The sequence below is a fragment of the Pleurodeles waltl genome, chromosome 7 (assembly GCF_031143425.1).
Source record: "Pleurodeles waltl isolate 20211129_DDA chromosome 7, aPleWal1.hap1.20221129, whole genome shotgun sequence".
Lineage (NCBI taxonomy): Eukaryota > Metazoa > Chordata > Amphibia > Caudata > Salamandridae > Pleurodeles > Pleurodeles waltl.
Window position 1 is genome coordinate 1,031,203,822 of NC_090446.1, and position 15,823 is coordinate 1,031,219,644.

General features: G+C 41.9%; 1 protein-coding gene across 1 annotated transcript in view; it reads right to left on the bottom strand.

Annotated features, from left to right (window-relative positions):
• Positions 1-8,381: 8,381 nt before the first annotated feature.
• The window catches only part of GNA13 (G protein subunit alpha 13), a 182,689-nt gene continuing 175,247 nt past the window's right edge, over positions 8,382-15,823 (bottom strand). Inside the window, exon 4 of the mRNA XM_069199875.1 lies at positions 8,382-13,983. Coding sequence (XP_069055976.1) covers positions 13,411-13,983 — 573 coding nt within the window. The 3' untranslated portion in view covers positions 8,382-13,410. The remainder of the gene's footprint in view (positions 13,984-15,823) is intronic.

Here is a 15,823-nt window from a genome sequence, read left to right on the forward strand (position 1 = left end):
GCCACGAGGGCCATTTTGGTATTGTAAGAACAAAGTTTAATGAGGAATTTAATCTGGAGGCTGAATATGGTCACAGAAGTAGAGGAGTTTGTGAGGGAATGTTTTACTTGTGCTAGTGCAGATAAAACGTTACAAACGTTGAGAATACCCATGTGTGGATTTCTCCCCAAAGCAACCTAGGGAATAGGTAGCAATAGATTTTGTAGTTCCTGTAGGTGAGAGACATTTGTAGTTGTATTCACTGATTTGTTTTCAAGTTGGCCTGTGATTGAAATTGTTCAAAAAGCAGACGCCGTCTCTGTTAGAATTTCAAGACAAAGTTTGTGTGTCAGAAGGGCTACCTATGTCTGTGCTAAGTGACAATGGGCTGCAGTTTATATCCAGTGCATCCCAGGAGTACTTTAACAAAGTTGGGGCTCAACACAAAACTACTTCCCTTTACAACCTGAGTTGGATGGTATGATTGAGGGATTCAACCGGGTAGCGAAAGGAGTTATTCAATCTGTGGGACGTGGGAACAGATTGGGAAGTGCAACTTCACAAAGCAGTTTGGGCATATAAGGTCACAAGGAATAAAGCCACGGGGGTTGTCACCATGCGTGATCATACGGGGACGTAATCCCAGGTCTAAATTTAACCCAGGTTGGTTGTATCAATCAAGTGCTGAACTGTGGTGTCTCGAGTCTGTCCAGAGCAGGACAGCAGAAAAACATTCACAAATGAAGAATTATTATGATAAAAAACATGGAGTTAAACTGGTAAACACTGCAGTTGGAGATTGGATCTGTGTTATAGTTTAAAAAAAAAAAAAAAAAAAAAAAAAACAAGCAAGGTTAAGAAACGTCAGAGCCAGTTTTACGAACCGAAGTGGTAGAGGTATTAAACAATGTGGTCAGAGTAACTAGCGGAAAACTGTGGAATTTGAATGTGTGACTCGAGGGTCAGAGGAGCTATGGAAAGAGTCTCGGTGTGGACCTCCAGAGAATGATATTCAGTTTGGTGGTTGATGGCGCAGAAGGAAATGGTGGAGGAGATGGAGTAAAAGTTGAGTTGAGTGAAGGTTCATTGACGGACAGGAAAAATGCAGAAGAAGGCGTGAGGGTAAGGAACCCCCCACCTCCAAAATGGTTGGAGGATTATGTTCACGATTAAAAGACATTCTGTGACAAATAATTCCACTTTTGCAAATTGTTTTTTTCTCTTATGTATAGAGAGCATTTATAAGTAATGTATTCTTGTATGTCTAGCATAATGAGTTTCGCATTTTGTATTTGTATTAAAAGACAAGGGATGTGTTGTGTTCTACTGTTCCATTGTTCAGTACTGTCAAGGGAGCGTAATGTTCCAACTTGGAACATAGAACAGGATATGCTCAGAAGACAATGGCAGGCAGCAGTGTTAAGAGGACATGCCCAACAAAGCCAGGGTTTCAGATAATAAAGTACTATACATGGAAATGTGTGTGGCAATTTAATCACAACAAACAGTGCTCTTGCAGGTGGCGGATCATACAACATGCCATAAATCACTTTAAGTCATTGTTTGTTATGAATCTATTAGTTCAGACCATAAACCACAGAAGTAAACATTCCATTCCTTAAAAGATCATCATGGTGAGTTCTCCTTAGCAGTTAAGTGATCAACACAAACAATGCATTCCTAGGTACTGGAGTCTCAGACGTGGGGGTAGCAGCTTAACAGTTGGTAGGTCCAATGTGCTCTGGCCAGCAGACCTAGGCTGCAAGTGTAGTGCGATGTGTCTTTCCCCCATCCGCTTACTGACTCACCCTGCAGTGAGGCATTCCAAGGCAATTAGCATACATCCTCCAACCCACAGTGAATGGGTGTGGCCCTCACAACTCCAGCACACCGATGTTACCAGCACACCGCCTGTAAAGCTCACGTCGTAGGTGGCTCCCCACTATGTAGGCTGTTTTCTTCATGTGAAGCCTGTGAAAGTTAGGCCCAAAAGACTTCTATTCGTGGGCTGGACAAATGTACTCTGTCGTCAATGAGGACCTCTGGGCATCTTGAGTTAATCTGGCCATTCCTGATGCATTCTCATCCATTAGCCCTGCAGAGCTTGCTGATGGCAATGTTCACTTTTTATCTCTTGTTTATCCACCACCCCACTGAATAATGCCACCCCTCCATCTCTGGCTGGATCACATCAGCTAAAATGATAACTATGCTACCTGAAAGCCACGCTGTCTGAAGCTCCACACCTCGCTCCCTGATGTTGGACAGAAGATTTTACACCTTCCTAAAGTTACTAGATCGTTGCCACCAAGTGGATGCTCAGAACAGATCTGGTGGCGTCATACACCCCCTTACAGTGGTCAGAAAATGCTCCTACATACAGTCTGGTGAGCCTATTCACTGTATGTGGTGGTGTGCAGCTTTTTCCTGTTCGCCTTGGGCCATGTGAGCCATCCAAGTCTGTGCTCTAACATAAATGTCTGATCACTAACACGGTCCCAAGACTGCTTCCTGCTAAAACCACCATGAAAATCTTCTGCCAATCTTCTCTAGATTAGGGAGCAGGGGGTGCGCAGGAGGCTGGCATGTAATTTAAGTGAGGTCTTCCATAGGACCTGTACGCCTTGGACTGCCATCTGCCTACTGGCATAATCCCACCTTCTTGTACCCCATGTCATGGAGCTGTCATCCTGAAAAGAATTGTGCTACTGGCATTATCCATTTTGCAAGGGTCCTGCACACCACAGCAGTGAACTATACATTGCTTAGGAAACCGTCCCATACACATGCTTGTACAAAGGGCCACCTCTTGGTGGGCGGACACCAAGGTACTTGCTGGGCAAACATACTGGGCAGTAGGCCGGTTTGTTAGGCAATCCAGCTGCACTAGAGCTCCTTTCCCTGCTTGGTCTGTCTTTGATCTCCTCAACATTATCCGCACGTGTGCTGCCCACTTGCTGTAACATGTTCCTCTTGCCAGGCCATAAACGCCCCCAAAAAAGACCAGTGAGATGGTGGCTTTAAATAATACAGTCTCAAAAGCATTGTTGGCCACTGTTTTAACAGCTCTCAGGAGTCTGACAGCCTTGGAAAGTCAATCAGGAGCCTCCTAACCTTTTTAGTGCCCTAAAACTACCTCTAGCCTTTCATGGCTGCCTCAATGTGAGATTGTGGGGTCGGCAGTTTTGCAAAATGAGCAAATGCAGACAAGTGAACTTCGGCCCAGAACTTAATCTTATTTTTTCTGCACGCCCAATCAAATTGCACAAGCATCCTTGCCGTATCTCAAAGTTCTGCAATCCTGTTATCTGCTTTACATTCATTAAGAATTATGTATATAGTTTCACTAATTTGGGCACCCAATGTGAGCTCAATTAAGCACACTAAGTCTGGTTGGCCAGCTCCCAAAGTTCTTCTGGTAAAAAGATCGCCTGATCTGCCTCTGGTGCTTACACCCTGAATCTGTCCATCTGGAAGCAAGAGGGCACCTGCTTAAGAGTTAATTCCTCTTGGCATGTGCCTTGATTTGACTTCTAAATTGTGCTCCAGTTGGAGCCTGGCCATGTAGAGCATCAATTTGAGAATGTGGGTCACTTAACTGTACCACTGTAGATGCCATAGGCCACCAAATGATTGTCCAATCAAAGTGTCAGCTTTATATTGTGCAAATGATGCTGCCAAATCTTTATTGCCACTACTGCAGGGAAGAACTCCAGGAAGGTAATGTTCTCAGACCCTTCTCGGACCTTCCACGTGGCCATTTCATGGCACACCATGCCTTCCCTAGGACTGCTCTAAAGACTTGACTTTTGGCTGCATCTGTGACTAGAGCAATACTTGCCCGTTCCCCAGCCTTCAAGCCAAATAAGTGAATCATTGAAGTTCACAAGAAATGTCTGCCACATCAGCAAGTCCTGCTTTACTCAAGAATCCAGCCTCACATGGTGGTATATTGGCAATAGCTTGAATGTTCACTTTTGCCAACAGTTCCCCTCTCCCAATTGACCTTATGTCCATTACCTCGTCTATGGTTGCATGTCCCACAAAGAACTGCCCAGGGATGACCTTTAGCACCACCCCTACTGGAGACTGCATCTGCATGATGCTCTTGATGTTGCCTCCTACTCTCCCTTTCGGGCACTTAAAGATATAGAAAGCAATAAAAACCTTGCATTATATTCTGTAAGATGACTGAAGCATTGCATGACGCAACATGCATTGTGTCACCACACCACCACACGTGATGACCCAACATATATTGCAATGCAGAGACGATCTTGAACAGATTATGTTCCTTATCTGTAAGCATATGTTTATTGCATGCAGTGCTGTAGATTCACATGCTTTGCGAACTACTGCCATCTAGTGCTGGGCTGAGACAATAGAAACGTGTTTTTCTTTGAAGACGTATTTTGAGTCACAAGGTCTAAGTGGTGTGGTGTGGATACCATGAGTAACAACTCCATTGTTAAAGATTGTTTTTTGTCCAGCAGGTGGAAGTAGGTGAGTAGTGAGTACAAAACAATATTAGCCCTGTATCAAGGGAAAGAATCATGTAAAGTGAAAGATATCTGTAAAGCACTGGCTCCCAGGGAGGAGGTTGTGCGCATGTTAATGTATAGCACTACACGCAATGAACAGATGCCTACTGGTTAAGTAATATGATCCGCTACTAGCATATGTGGCTTTATGTTACATAAGCTACGAGCCAATTATAAAGCAGCACACCCCTAAGCGATGACTAGTCAGTGCATGATGCAGAGGTCTGAAACAGAGTCCTGAGGACAGCTTGATCAACTCTGGCGTGCAAGAATGTCCACTAAATATTGCTTTGTAAATGTGTGGAGTGGACGATGTAGCAGTGCTGCAAATATTCACTATAAGTAGGATCTCTAAAAAAGCTACAGTAACACCCTGTTTGCTGCTGAATGTGGTCTGGGGCAGTAAGATAGAGGTCTTTTAGCTCTGGTGTAACCTGCTTGGATGCATTAAACAAAACAAAACACAAATGCTGTGGGATAGCGTAAGTGGATGGACGGAATGCGGAACCAATCAAACATTCATCCCCAGTCACAGATCTGGGTTTAATCCATCCATTATTTTGCTCACCATGCCACCCCAGTTTGAACCCAGCCATATGCAAATCAGTCTTGACCCTGTTCCTCATGGGAACAGTCCAGCCCGAACTGCTAGGCCAGGTTCTCCCTGGACCGGAAACAAGCATCCTGGGACCGGTTTCTGGGTTTCACCCCTCATCAGCCAGGCTAGCTTGAATCCAGTGGCACAGTGAGCCCGGGACCCACGTCTGGGCATACCCGGCGCACTTAGGGCGGCAAAAGCAAAGCAAAACACAAACGCTGTGGGATAGCGTAAGTGGATGGATGGAATGCGGAACCAATCAAACATTCACCCCCAGTCACAGATCTGGGTTTAATCCATCCATTATTTTGCTCACCATGCCACCCCAGTTTGAACCCAGACATATGCAAATCAGTCTTGACCCTGTTCCTCATGGGAACAGTCCAGCCCGAACTGCCAGGTCAGGTTCTCCCTGGATCGGAAACAAGCATTCCTGGGACCGGTTTCAGGGTTTCACCCCTCATCAGCCAGGCTAGCTTGAATCCAGTGGCACAGTGAGCCCGGGACCCACGTCTGGGCATACCCGGCACACTTAGGGCGGCAAAAGCAAAGCAAAACACAAACGCTGTGGGATAGCGTAAGTGGATGGACGGAATGCGTAACCAATTAAACAATACACCTGGCAATCCCTGCCTTCAAAATGGCATGACCTTTGTGAGGCTGCAAAAAGGCTACAAAGAAATGTTGATTTAGTCCAGTCTATATAATTCATAAGACCACACTTGGCAGCCAGTGAATGTAATGTTTTCAACTACTGAGGCATGCTGTGTGAAAAAGAATGGCAGCTTGATAGTTTGGTTAAGGTGGAATGGGGAGAGCACCTTAAGAAAGAATGAGGTTGGTTCTAAGAACAACCCTGTTGTTGTGGACCAGGAAGAAGGGTTCCTTTAGTGTGAGGGCTTGTCGTTCACTGATACAGTTACAAGACGTGATGGCTACCAAGAAGGAAGCCTTCCAAGAGAGAAACTGCAAAGGGCATGAATGCAGTGGCTCGAAAGGAGACCTTGTAAGTCTGGTAAGGACAATACTGAGATTCCAGACTGGTGCTGGGAAGTACCCTTGGTGGGATGATAAGTGTACGGCCCTCTATAAAAGCTTTGCTTACTGGGATTTTGAAGAGGGAAGTGATATAATAGATTAAATGCAGTACAGCAGGTACGTGTAGGGGGCCTATAGGCTTCACTTAGTATGTCCATGTGCTCTTGAGGTAGACCAAGGTAACCAAACTCTAGGACCTTAGGAGCCAAATCAGCAGGTTGCATTGTCTGGTTGCCTAACTTTGCTGTGGTTCTGTGAGAATGTCTAGCCTGGTGAAAAGCTTCTCGTGAGGGGTATGGACATCTCTAGAGAGAAGGCAAGAGAGAAGCAGAAGTGTCCAGTAGCAGGACTTGTTCAAAAGCACGCCTTCAGTTCTTATGGGTGGGTCTTTTCTGAGGCAGATGTCTTGCCCGTGTGTTGGTGGATGATTCCTTTGTTTTTTTCATCCTGCTCGAGTTGCTTATGGATTTGGCTCTCCTCCATCTTGTGAGCAGATAGCTTCAGAGCCGACCGTGGTTTAGTGTCAACAGCAGCTGCTTCAGTGCTGAAGGTGCTGTCTGCCTCAAAGGCGGGCCCAGATTCAAGGTTTGTCTCAATGAGTGTCCTCAAACTCTCGGCTTTTCATGTGTCCTCAAAGAATCTTTCCTTGGCAGCTTAGGCACAGGGCTCAACACCCATCCCCCCCAGAGGGGCAGTGCTTAGCTCTGACATGCAGCCGTTTTCTATGTTCTGATAGAGGCTTTGGTATCAATAGTACTTAAGCAAGACATGGTTTTCAAACAAGGACCAGAGCTGACAGAGTTGGAGGGAGCATCCTCAGGAGTCTTCTTCCAGAGGATGTGCCTCCTCTGGCTTAGAGGTGTTGAAGGTGATAATTTCAGGACTGGGATGACATGCTGGACACACCAGATTCATTTTCTTCAGTGCCGAGCAGCTCAGCCTTGCTGAAGATGTCTGACATTTCTAAAAAAAAAAAAAGGACTTAGACATTCTGCTGTGGATCGGTCTTTCTTGATGCTGCTGCTGTGGACTACCGAACAGGACTTCGGCTCAGGGGTATTTGGAATGGCTATGTGGGCATATTCTAAAGGGCGTCTGTTGCATCATCTCAGGTGAGTCCATTCACAGAAGGTATTCTGGAGAGCACTGTGGCCTGATCAGCCTCGAACGCCCAGTCGCTAGACCCTGATGGGCTTTGTGGAGTGGAACAGGTGCCAGAAGAAAGAAGAGTGATGAGTCTTCTTTCAACTGGATGGAAGGCAACAGACTGAGGCCACGACAGGAACCAACGAACTTAAGACCTGGGACATCACTGATTAATGCCCAAACCCAATGGCAGAGAAAAAACAATCTAACAACGGAGTCGGTATCCATGAGCATCCACGACCAAATGAGGGGTCACTAAGACCTTGTGACTCCAAAGCCACCTTCGAAGAAAAACCCACATGCTATCACCTGAGCCCAACACTAGATGGAAGGAGAATGCACAGCATGTGTATATACAAACACATGCAACAAAAACTTTTCCTTTTTATCCTTTTAACATAGCTGTTCAGGCACAGGCAAGGCTGTGTCATTCACTGAATAATGGAGAGTGAACCAAACTGGCTTCGACATTCCTATTAGCAGTTACTTAACCAATATTTATTCAGTCTGATCTATCAATGGAAAACAGAATTGACTGTCTGCATTTTCCTTGTGATGTTTCAGTTTCCACACAACTTGAACTGAATCTGCAGCATGAAGAAAAAGAAAGGAATGGACAATATGGGCTCTATTTCAGAGCACTGAGTAGGAACCTGGGGAGTATGAATTGGTAGGTCACCAAGATGGTATTCTTGTTATTGTACTTTTTTTTTTTGGTTTAATTGACTATTTTTCTTGTCATTATGTGGTTGCTATAAAAAGAAACAGCAGGAAAAGGCTGCATAATATTTCCCTGTGTCTTCAATAACATTAGTACCATCCTAAATTGACACTTGGAAAATTCGCATTACCAAACCACATAGTCATAATAACCACTGTGGCTGGTAAACATGGCTTTGTTATCCACCCAAATATTTGTCTCTGCAAGCAACTAGAGCGTTCACTGTTAGGGAAGATACAAGTGCAAGAAGAGGAGATAAGTTATATTCAAACAAATAACGAGGCAAAATATGAGTAATGTGCTATTCTATCTTAACTATACAGACATACTAGCTAGACAAATAAAAATTACAGTCCAATACTGTTTGGCATATGTGTTTATTAAAGGTCAGTACACATTTTTACAAGGCAAATATTAATAGGCTGAAAGGCAAAATATTTGAACAGTATGTACAGACATGTACAATTAAAAGTTAAAAAAGGCATTTACTAATTTGGTATTTTAGAGGTTTTGCAAAAGTAAGCTTTACTAAAGGTCTGTTTAGCCACCTCCATATATTTCCTTCCAGACTACGCTTCTAAGAATAATTTATTGCCAATCGAACTAACAAGTGAACAAAAAATGTACAACATAAAAACGATGCTTTGTCCCCAGAAAGTTATACAAGTTACAAAGCTATGACAGTCCTAAACCCAAAAACACATTGTATACAAAGCAGGATTTGTTAGATTTATCTAGGAGGTGGTCATAAAATATATATTTCCAAAAGTTAAGGCTTCATGTACGGTTTCACCACTGCTGTACTGACGCAAATAAAAATAAAAATAAGGAACCAAAGTTTACTTTTTCAAATGCAAGGCACAGCATTATTAATGGCACAAAAGTGGTGCACTCCCCTGTCACCAAAAGTAGCACCGCAAGATAGGTTCCCCAGACCGGTAACTTACTAGGCTATATCGTGTTTATTTTGGCTTCTACTGCGAACTGTATTTTGATAGGGAAATACAAACCCTCTTCTACGACGAACTTACCAAAGTCAACTGTTGCATTTTATGCTTTGATGTTGGGTTTGATTCGTTCAATACTCACTTAAACAGCTCAAAGAGAGCTGGTAAAGGCACATTCATATAAAATATAAATTACTGTTTAAAGCAGTAACATCTTCGCTGAGTAGATTTGACAAGACATCTTAGAACTTGTTTTTGCTGTCACAAAAGGAAACTGCTACAAGAACGTATGCCATGTTATTTGGCACCATATGTTAATATATAAACGAGACTTACAACAGAAAATGAATAGATCTGCTGCAGGAATGATCTTCAAGGGAATTTCAAAAAGCTCTTAAAAAAAAAATATGCATTTGCTAGCTCAGTTGGCAACTATAGAAACGGCCAAAAATAAATTAAATCCACAATACCTTTTTGCTTTTGGATAAAACATGCACAGAATCTGGCAGCATGATGTTACATACTCCAGGCCCAAACAAGTCCTTTAAGTACCATGAGCCTGAGGATGCTAATCAGATGTACACATACCAGCGAGCCTCGTGGTAAAAAGGACACCTTTAAGAATTCAATGTGGACAACACTGGCCTTTCAGAGTTCAAAAAACCTCCATTCCCGAGGGACAGATAGATATTAGTCTCTCACTCATTTCACAATAGGTGTTGTACAATATTGTCTTCTCCCACAGCCCAATGGATGTTGCCTAGGGAAGCTCAAATATTGAGCCTAGTAATTAGATGGGAGTCAACAAGAACAATTCTTTATTAATTGTATCCTTAAATACCAAAAGATTTGTGTGCAACTCGTTCATCCGATGGGAAAACAACAATGGACAGACTAAATTGTGCCAATCCCGTTTCTCCAAAGTGTGAAAAGTTTAAGGCAGTGTATTTTCGGTCAGGCTATTAAACTGGGTAAAGTCACATGCTTTACAAGTTTGTTACATTCCTAAACTGTAAGATGCACATTCAGCATATTTTGCACAGATCCACGAAAATCTTAACATTTTCATGAAACTGCTGCAGAATGCAAATTTAAGCCTACCAATTTACACATTGTTCACAAGAGAATATTTCACTTTTAACATGCGTTGTCATAATTTGCTTCAGCACACCTTTAAAAGGGCACCTAATGAGGCATTACCAGAGCAGATGTAAGGCCATTCAAAGTCTAAAAACATCAATGGCAATTTAATAGGCTATTAAGTTTGGTAAACACGTAACTAGTTAACATTCAAACACACATGCTCAAGTAAAGGAGAACAGAACTTGTAAGCTAGCTTCAAAATCATTACCATGGACTATTAATTTTGGTGGGTAATAGATAACTAGTTTGGCTGTAGTGGTAGTAAACATTTGGCAAAGCCAGAAAAGTAGAAAATAAAATCCATGCAGGTATTTGCATACCTACACAATCCAAGGGAACAAATCCTTAGTGCCTAAAGATTTCTAAACCGGTTCACATTATAATAAAACATTAAGTGACCATAATAGTGAGTTGTGCTGCGTATCTAGACCTAATGAAACACAGTTGGACATTTGTCCTCTAAAAACAGAAAAATAAATCTGACTCACTCGTAGCATTTTGTACTACTGCTACTTAAAAAAAGTAAATCAAATGACCCAGATATTTCCTGATCAGTGGCTAGCAGAGGCTTCAAATACCCAGTGATTTAACAGCATTCCCATAGATTATCTAGCATAAAGGGGAACATTAAATAAAAGTGATCATCTCTTGGACTATTTCGTAGAACATGCATTTTGGCTAAAGATCGGTCAGGCTTCTGAAACAATACCTGCATTAAGTTATTTACTAGGAAGGTTGATATTTTATATTCAGTGAAGTAATTATTTTAGATATTAGGTTGGAGTGGCCAAAACGAAATGTACACAAACCATTTATTTTTATAACAATATGAGCAGGCATGTTAAGTGAGAACTGGTGCACGAATAATGTTCTAAATGCGTCTTTAGCTCTTGAAAGACCTCTGACACCTATTCAAGAACTAAATGAGGCTGACACTTAGTACTACAAGAACTTCGACAATATCCATTATGGGCAAAGCATGAGGTACTGAGGTGCATACAAAGGTCATCAATGCCCATGCCAACAAAGGGTCTCAAACACATGTACGTATTGGTGACAGGATCAACAGGTCCCAAAGGAACGAATGGCACGTTTGAAAAGTCCACATTTAGTATCAGCTCCGTTGTGGGAAGCTAAAAAGTGATGAATGCAGTAGTTTAAATACATTTTCAGGTGTTGTTGCAGCAGATTTCAACGGGGCACAATGGCTGTTGAACGGTGACTGAAGGTCCGAAAAACACATTTAAAGAGAGAATGTTGGCTTGCTAATTTGTTATGCAGTTTACTTTAAAATCAAAAGCCTGCCACGATTTTGGTTCCAGGTTTATCATAAATTCAACTAACCAGCAGTGCACCTAGAAATGTGGGCTAAATAAATTACCACAACAGTTCCCATAAAAGAATTCAACATCAATCATAATATGAATAGAATTGTTAAAAAAAAAAAAAAAAAAACTATAAACACCAATGCCTTTATATCGCTCGAGTGTGTATGCCTGCACACAAGCACAATAAAGGAAATACTGTTCGGTACCAATAATCGTGTGCAATTTTTCACTTACTTCTGAACACAAAAAACCCTGGTTTATGTGGTTTTACAGTAGTACTTAAATTCATGATTTGGGTATGTTTTAACGTTCCAAGAACCTTCGAAAACGTCCAATAAACCCAGAAGTCCAATTCAAATGCAGAACTATGTATCATTCATTAACATCTCTATATATAAAAATAAAAATACCTGAGATCACAAAGTCAGCCACCGTCAAGGGCCGTTGGAAAGCCTATGAAGAATCATCTGTGCCAATACAAAAGCTTGAAAAGAATAATAGTGAGGGATTATGCCTTGCAGAAATCGCTCCACATGGAAAACAGGAGGTACAATTAACGGTAAATATGCCTGAGACAGTATTTATTTTAGCAACAAAACATTGCCTTATGATAGTTTAAACGGGATTTCTTCTAGCATCTTATGTAAAGTAAATGTGGCTTTTACCAAGGAGGAGCTTAAAATAGTATGTACATATTAGCAAGTGTTTTGCATGCTCTTTCCACCTTAAACGTTCAGTATTAGTTGTTCCTACAATTGCTCTTTAATGAGTCCCCTGAAAAGGTTTTTATGTAAAAAAAATAAATAATAATAATTAGTGTGCCAGATGCAGTGTGAACCATGAATGTACAAAAATTCAATTTTATCTGTAGAAGTGTAGATGCGTGATAAAACTGCATGCGGATGAAAATGTTCCTATCACAAATTACAGTTACACATTAGTTTAAAAAAACACTCCAAAATTACTTTAACTGGTCTTTTCTACACCAGAGGTTTCAGTAAGATGTTTTTAACAAACAAGTATGTATCCATACTACCTCAATGTCTTATTAACTAAACTTATCAGCATAAAGTATTGGACGGGACTATTTCTGCCATAAACTTCTGAGACAAAAAATCCAGGGAACCAACATTCGCCAAATCTTTCTTGAGAAAAGAGACAATATGCTTTAATGGATGTTGTCTTTTAGTGGCAGACTGTTTGACTAAACGATAATCTGAATAAGTGTGCCCAGAAAAACAAAATTCCTGATCATAAAAAAAAAAGTTAGGATTTCCTTTGGACCACAGCATAAAACAGAGATAAAAGCTCTACATTATGCAGTTGAAGATGTGTTACTTTTAGCCTCGTACCAGGTGTGTCAACAACCCTATCATCAGCATGTCTCCAAAATGCACGGATGTAAACTTTAAAATACAGTTTAAGAGTATTTAAAACCACGCAATAAAAAACAAGTTGTTGTTTCATGCAGACAAGACTTTTACCTCCAACAAACCCAAGGTCAAATCTGCCGTCGGGGGTGGGGGGGGAAGGTCAAAAGCAATTAGTTTGTGCAACAATTTCCTATATAGCCCTTGCGTTGAAAAAAGTCAATCATGATTAATACAAATTAACAATGTTCCGACTTGAGAACAGTATCTCACTCAGAATTCTCAATCTTTTGTCATTTTCCTAAGGAAGTTAATCATTTACAAAACAAACACTGACGTCAAAGAGATCGGTGAAAGATAGCCAGAGAGGTCTGTGGAAGAGGCACAAGGGGCAAGCTTCAACTACTCATATCTGACTGTAAAGCGGACTTAGTCTTGAAGCCAGTGGATGAGTAGTTAAATGAAAATGGCAACATGCTTGCCTGCAGCATTACATCCACCAATTTAGAAAGTCTTGATGGGCAAGATCCAACTCCTTGCTAGACTGCTAAAACATTAAAATCTGAACACAAAGGGTGTTAAAATAAAGTTTGTGTGCATCACTGCAGCATTAGTTGCTTGAGATTGTCGTGAAGGATGGTATCCTTGACATCACGGAAAACCAGTCGAATGTTTTCTGTGTTAATAGCAGTGGTGAAGTGGTGATATAGAGGCTTCTGTTGTTGGTCTCGGCGCTGATTACGGAAGCAATCCACCAGGAATTTCTGAACATCAGTTAGCTTGATGGGGTCTCCTTCAAACTCTGGAAAATAGTCCTTGATGCTCACAAGTTTTACCTTTTGCTCAAGCAAGTCTGTCTTGTTAAGAAAAAGGATGATGGAGACATTGCTGAAAACTCGGTTATTGACTATTGTTTCAAAAATGTTTAGTGATTCTGTGAGACGATTTGTCGCTCGATCCTCCATCAGCACTTGGTCATATTCACTTGAAGATACCAGGAAAAGTATAGATGTTACGCTGTCAAAGCACTCAAACCAACGTTTTCTTTCCGATCTCTGCCCTCCTACGTCAACCATCTTAAAAGGAACATTTTTAATTTCAAAGTCGTACTCATGAATCCCTTTAGTGGGTCTTCTTGCTAACAGAATATCTTGCTGAGATGGAATATAGTCCTGGAGAAGAAGAGAGTCATACTTTAGTAATTCACAACAATACATTTAATATATTTCTGCTTTGGAAGCCCGGAATAAAACTGAACACCACAAGTTAATGAGGAAAAAACAAGTTATTTACCCTAATGGTAGTTCTCCAGTATTGAATCTTTAATAGATTCACTAGCTTGCATCTTCTCTGTCGTCATGATGGGGAGTCCCATGGTAACTATGTCAAGCAGCATAAATAAAAGCATTGCCCAGCATAGCTCACATAACTGACATCGTTAACTATTGAACAAGTTACTTACCTTCGGTAACGCCTTATCTGGTAGAGACATTCTAGTTGCAGATTCCTTACCTTAGAATATCCCCCAGGTGTCAGTCTAGATCTGGAGATTTTTCTTGAGCAATATTCCTGCATGCCATCAGGTGGCACTGGTTGGCTCCGCATCCACTGTCTGCATCCTGCACGCCAGACATCACATCGCAAGACCTATGTAGGCACCACCCAGGCGCGCTGGCGTCAGTTTCTTTTTATGTCTTTCCATGCCAGAAAAATTGAGTCATGAAAATACTGACCACTAAGGTGTGTTATAACTAGGGCCCTGAAAGGGCAGTCACTGTTCCTAGAAATCAGTTCGCAGAGCAGGGAGGATGAGTGGGTCTGTAAGGAATCTGAACTAGAATGTGTCTCTACCAGATAAAGCGTTACCAAAGGTAAGCAACTTGTTTATCCAATAGAGACTTATTGTTGCAGATTTCTTACCTTAGAATAGATACCCAAGCAATACCATCCCTGGAGGACGGCCTGCGTACCAAGATCATAGTAGGAAGTCTTGCAGGACTGAACAGGCAAAGTGCCCGTCCTTTCAGACCTGACTGTCCAGGCAATAGTGCTTGGTGAACGTGTGCAATTTATGCCCATGCTGCTGACTAACAGATGTCCAGGACTGGAATTCTGAGTGCTAACGCAGAGGTTGCAGCTGTTACCCTGGTAGAGTGAGCACGCAAACCCTCCAGTGGTTGCTTTTTAGACAATGTGTAGCATAATTTAATGCAAAGGAAAACCTTTCTGGAGATGGTTCTCTTCTGCACTGCCTGACCTTTCTTCGCATCCACATAACCAGTTAAGAGTTGATCGCCCACCCGAAACTCTTTGGTACGATCAAGATAAAATGCCAATGCTCTTTTTTGGGTCTAGGAGGTGGCGTCTCCTCCTCAGAAGGATGTGGGAGTGCATAAAAAGTAGGCAAGGTGATGGATTGGCCTACATAAAAGGGTGTGACCACTTCTGGCAAAAAAAGAAAGCACTGGTGCGAAGTACCACCTTGTCAGGATAGATGGAAAGATAGGGTGGCTTGGATGACGACAACTGCAGCTCACTCACCCTGGGGGCAGATGTAATGGCCACGAGGAAGGCGGTTTTCAGTGTTAGAAAACAGAAAGGACAATTGTGAAGTGGTTCAAAAGGAGCACACAAGAGAAATGTTAGAACCAAGTTTAAACCCCACTACGGCATTATGAACGGAGATGGAGGAAACTTATAGGTAACACCCTTAAGTTACCTACTTACTATAGAAGACTTAAACAAAGAAGGTTGGTCAGGTAATCTAAAAACTACAGAAATGACAGACAAATAAACTCCTTTGGGGGTGCCCAAAGCAGAGCCCTGCTGGGCCAAAAAAAGCATAAACAAGAGAACCTCAGATAGAGGGGCAGAGAGAGGGTCAACAGACTTGTCTGTACACCATGCCACAAATTTGCTCCATCAATGGGCATATACCGTTTGGTGGAGGGACGCATGACTGCCAAGATAATGTCACAGACTTCAGGCGGAAGGTCAAAAGCTATCAACTTC